Source organism: Medicago truncatula, chromosome 2 (assembly GCF_003473485.1).
Source record: "Medicago truncatula cultivar Jemalong A17 chromosome 2, MtrunA17r5.0-ANR, whole genome shotgun sequence".
NCBI lineage: Eukaryota > Viridiplantae > Streptophyta > Magnoliopsida > Fabales > Fabaceae > Medicago > Medicago truncatula.
In genome coordinates this window covers 20,382,231-20,387,923 of record NC_053043.1, presented here as the reverse complement: position 1 = coordinate 20,387,923, position 5,693 = coordinate 20,382,231, and the positions used below count along the sequence as shown (strand labels likewise).

The 5,693-nt window shown below is 33.9% G+C and overlaps 1 protein-coding gene across 1 annotated transcript; it reads right to left on the bottom strand.

Moving 5' to 3' along the window:
• Window positions 1-209: 209 nt before the first annotated feature.
• Window positions 210-1,932, bottom strand: LOC25486624 (serpin-ZXA). Its single transcript, XM_024777002.2, has 2 exons — window positions 1,537-1,932; window positions 210-863 (listed from the first exon to the last, which is right to left on the bottom strand). The coding sequence occupies exons 1-2, from the start codon at window positions 1,930-1,932 to the stop codon at window positions 210-212; spliced, it is 1,050 nt and encodes a 349-aa protein (XP_024632770.2).
• Window positions 1,933-5,693: the final 3,761 nt, after the last annotated feature.

Genomic DNA, 5,693 nt, shown 5'->3' with positions numbered 1-5,693 from the left:
TAAAAATGATGTCTAACTCAGAAAAAGAGAAACAATCGAGACAAATCTAACTCTCTGTCGAACTTAGACAGGAGAAGTGACAATCACTTTGATCTCGTAAAATAATTAAAAATTGAAAGGAAAAAATTGATAGAATAGAAAAAGCTATAAAATTACAATAAAGATGCGCAAATTAGAGTTTCTTATTTTACTATTGGTGATCGCTTAGATCACTCATCAAGAGGATTGAGCACTTGCCCGACAAAGAGGATTGTTCCCGTCAAATCTTCCCTAATTAGAAATAAGAAGGGGTGGTTAACTTCAAAGTTTAGTGGCGGCGAAAATGAACAACCCTTGCTCAACCTTTCAGCACTAGCTGTAGCAACTTCGGTACCTTCTTCGTTTCCTCTGATGAAAGACTTGTGAAATATGCGAGAAACAAAAAGGCTTTGACCCGCGATAGAATCCACCATTTTTTTCAAACCTCCAGGAAAGAATGGTAAAGTCACTCCTAACTCCTTTAGGGTATCACTAGTTTCAAGCCCAAATGAAACATTGAATCTTGGAATTTTAAATTCACCTACTTTCACTTGTTTCAATTGATCATAAAGACTAAGCTTTTCGTGTAGTAATTCATATTTAGAAGTCATCTTCTCAACTAAAGCTGGCAGTCCATCTTTTGCGTTTGGCAAAAAAATATACATAGAGAATTGACGCGTATCTTGACCTTTTTTATAAGGAAGACGAAGAACTTTAGAACCGTCATAAGCTTCAATAAACTGCATCTTCTTGCTTACCATGAAAGGAACCTTGACTGAGTTTCCATTCAAAAGATGAAAATCACAGTTCTGTTTTGGAAAGGTCGAACTTCTCATTCCATGCTCCTATAAAGTACAATGCATTAGCAAAGATGACGCTGGCTGATCTATCAACTGGTCCTCGAGGAAGAAGTTCTTTAATAAGGCCAATTGTCTCTTTTTCAGACCATAAATTCACTTTTTTTGTCACTTCAACAACCTTCAAAACCGCATCAAATACAATAATCAGCTATGCAAATATGTTGCTAAATTAGTCGGATGCTCGAAAACTGTTAGAAGAGGAAAGTTGTATTCGTCAATTATTTTCATAGAAGTTTATTGATGCTCAATAAAATTTGAAGAGACATGATCTGAATAAAAAAGGCTCGTTACATACTTGGAATTTCTTTGATTGTTTTAGAATTTGTATTCACCGAAGTCATGAAGCTACACTATCAGAATATAAACCAATTCATACCTTTAAATATACAATACAACTTTCAATTCAAATAAATGCAAAACATTATAACTATGAACCTATCTTTTTAAGCTATACTTGGTCTTTAGAATTAGTATTGGTATATTATCATATAGCCAAAATATTTTAGGGTTTGCTTAGAATAATGGTATTGCTCGTTTTTTTTTCTTCCGATAATTAAATCAAATTATTATAATAGATCCTGCTTTGCATCAAAAGAGTTTACACACGAAGCAACTAAGTAAATCAAATCACATAAAAGGCACTAGAGGAAATGCACACCTTGGTTAGAAAATCAAGTGAAGCCGGCGTTGCTTTCCACCGGTATTCGGCATCTCCCAATAGTAAGTAAGATGCATATGTTACCTTTACTTCGTCAAGACACCTCAACACAGCGAATATCTTTTCTATCTCTTGGAGCCATAAGTCAGCTTTCTCTGGTTCTGTTTCTCCAAGAAATTGTGGAGGATCATGCGGTCTGAAGTCTACCAGTCCTTTATTTTCAGCATTTCGTTCTTCCCTTTGTTGTTTACGAATATCCCTTTCAGCTTTAGCAGCAGTTTGTTCTGCAATACTTGCTGCCATTTCTGCCATAGCTTGAATAGCCCTTTCCATACCTCCTTCGGTATTGCTTGCTTCTCCATTTTCCGCTTCTATATGATTATTTCTACGAGTCATTGGGTTCCTAAAATTTATAATTGGTTAGAACCCAATTATTAAATAATAGAATAATCTACACAAAGTTAGTACACACAAACGCAATAATTCAGACATTCTCTAACTATCTCAAATGAATCGACCTGCTCTGATACCACTAATGTAACACCCCTATTTTTATCTCACTTTATAGGGCGCGTCACATATAATGATAAGCGCAAAAATGTAAATAAATATAATTCGGCTGCGTCAAAGTAGGGCGCGTCAAAATCATAATATTATTTCTATCCTGGTCTCAATTATTATTATTTTTCCCTTTCTCAACGTTCTTTTTTTTTTTTATCGTATGTTTCTTTTAAAGGAACTTCTACACAACAAAAATTTTGAAACATAAATAATACACATTTAAGTCATAATATATATATATATATATATATCATTCGGTCTAAGCCTGCGGCTCATAATGCTAAAGTCATCATAGTGAATATTTTACAATGATCAATAATTCTTCATGAGACTTAATATTAACGAAATATAAATGCCATCTAGCTAGAGTCATAATGTATCAGTCATACTACGTCATTCTACTATGTCACCAAGACTAGCTACCATCCATAATATAGAGTTTTAAGAGACATTAAGTACACAACAAATTAGTTAGCACTCTTAAACTCTTTCTCGCACACAGGAAGTCATATCTAATTAAACATTTCCATTAGGGTTTCCCCCAATGAACTCTCCCTCCTCAAGGTACTCCTCTGGGTCCTCCTCCGGATCCTCCTCCTCAGGTGCATGGCCACCTCCTACTCCCTGATCAGCAACATCAGCAGGATCAGCAACAGGGGGAAACAAAGGACTCATGTGGGTCTGGTCCTACGGTTGGGACAACACCCATGTCATGGAGAGCTAGGTACAACCTTTGGAGGTTGTTTTTGGACGATCTTAGGTTCATCATCATCCAGAAGGAATTTCCAAGGATGTTGAAATGTTTTGGAGGCCATCGGAGTTGAGTTTGGAAAAGCGGTGGTTGGAGTAAGGTTGCTATCGAAGTTAACGATGAACAATAAACATTTCGCCAGAGCAAATTCCTGAAGAAGGGCATAAAAGTACCGGGCATAGCCTAAGTCTAAGTACAAATTAAGGCATTTTAAAATTTGATTAAGAAATAAAAGAAAGAGGGAAACCTTTGGGTTAAAACCCAAGGTATACTTAAGAAAATATTTTTGGTGTTTTGGTTTATTTGAATGTTTTTTGGAAAATGATTTTTCTAAGTTAAACGTAAGCTAAAGAAAACTAAGTGCAACGACGTAACATAATAAAATAAAGCTAGAAATCTACTAAGGACATTGGATCCCAAGCAAATTCTCAAGTTTTTGTAATGAACCTAAAATTACTAATAGTTTGTTTTTAAGAAAATTTCAAAGTCCAATAATTAACTTAATTTGTCTCTATTTCATTTCGATCTTCGATTACAGTCATGACATAAAGCGATAAATAAAGTGTGATAGTGTCCGTGCTACTTCTCATTTATGGATATTTACAAGGGACCTAGATACATATTAAAGCCTTCAACAAAATATAAATGACAAGAAAAAATAAAGTGCATAAACTAAATTACATCAATTCCTATTATACACACTAATATTATGAAATTTAAACAAGTTAAAATAATAAAGCAATAACGAAAATAAAAATGCAAACACATAAAATAAGCACATATGCTAAATCAAGCAAGATTAAAAGAAACAAATATGCATGTAACGATTTTTGAAAGGCCTAAGATGCATGAGATATGGACTAAATTATTGAATAAACTAGGTAAAAAAAAATGAATGATATGAAAATTAAAACACTAATTAAAATGCATGGAATAAAATTAAAGCATTATATAAGTTAAAAAATAAAGATGCATAATTTAAAGAGTTATTAAGAAATGCACAGGGAGGGGGTGCAGCAAGCAGTATGGGGTGTTTAAACAGTAAAACAGTAGGGAAAGATAAAGTTTGGGCTCGGGAGAGTTGGATTTAGTAAAAAACGAACTAGGTCGGTTCAGTTAAAAATATCCATCGGTTTTGGATCCTGGAGCAGCAGTATAAAAGCCTGGTTGTGTTAAAAAAAAAAAACATTCTACAAAACATTTCTCTTTGAACAACAACAAATGTGCCGCCCTCAACCTTCTTCTCCGGTGAGATTTCAAATTCCGGCACGGAGGCCGGTGGTGCACCACCGTGCCAGAGTTCAAATCAATAGCTTTCCTAAAATCAAGCTTCTGAGACCTTAACCGTAAAAATGTTAACAGTGTTATTTCAATATTTCACAAACCCACATATAGAAGAAATTGCAATTATTATTATTTTCCATAACTATTATTCTTTTCAAAAAATTTAACATTCACCCCACGGGTTGGAGACATCAAAGGGGGTTAGATTTATTGGGAAAAAATGGAACACATTGGCTATCATTAAAAAAAGAAGATTGAGTAGTCTCTAACATTGTGTTTGGTAGAGGAGAAAAAGGAGAGAGAGAAGTTGAAGAGAGAGAAATAGGAGAGAAGTCCCACTCTTCTCCTGTTTGGTTGTGGTGAGAAAGAGAGAAGAGAGAGTTAAAATCTATGGGACCCACTGATTTTTTAGTCTTCTCATGCATGAGAAGAAATAGGCGAGAGAATAATATGAACCACACTTCCGTATTAAAAAATTAACTTATTTTCTTACATGCTATAAAAAAATTAATCACACTTCCGTGTATAACTTAATAAAAAAATTATTCCTTTTTTAATTAATTCAAATGAAGATTTTAGTTAACGTTGATAAAAAAATGTATTACAGGTAATATAAATTATGTTTTTTCACAAAAGGGAACATAAATTATGTTTTTCTACTCCAAACAATTATTTAGTTTCTGTTTATTGTGTTTAAGGGTATTTTTATCCTTTAAAAGCAATTACATTATTCTCTCTCTTCTATCTCTCGTATCTTTCTCTTCTACCAAACATTACATCAAATCTACTCAATCTCTCACCTTTTTCTCTCTTTTCAAACTCTCTCTTACCTACTTCTCTTTTCACAATTTCTCTTCGTAACCAAACACACCCTAAATCTTCACCTAGATTTATGTTCTCTATGTTGATTTAGAGAGAAAGTCTATCCTCAACATATGATGTTCTTTCGAAGGTCACTCTTGGAGTTTTGGTTACACTATATATGCCATGTCTTTGTTTTATTATTTTGACGTCTTACTTTGATCTATTATGGGTAATGGCTATACGATGTTTGAGGCAAAGATGGGGAAGACGGAAGAGGAGAGAGGGAAAATAAAAATGGAAAGGAATGTAGTGATGTGATGCATGAAGTGCATAGTAAGATGTGTGAGATACATTGATCTACTTGATCTTAATTAATCTTTAAAGTGGCCCCCCGATAAGGGACTTAATTGAACCCTTACCCTAGAATTCACCTCATGATATATAAAAAAGTGAGACAAATATTTTTACTATTAAATATAAAAAAATTAGTGTATATATCGCATACTCATAATCGATACATAAAAAATATATGGGATACATATTTGTTATTGTTGCAACAAAAAAAAGGACAATACTTGTGGAAAAGTGCACTTGTGGTTGAAGAAGAAGAAGAAGACGACGAAGAAGAAGAGGAAGAGGAAGAGGAAGAGTAGAGGAAGAAGAAAGCTCACAATTTAAAAGAGTTTTGCATCCATGTCCGCCGTTCATCATTATAGTTTCCACCGGCTTCTTGTTCATAGTGCAAGTTTGCACCTAC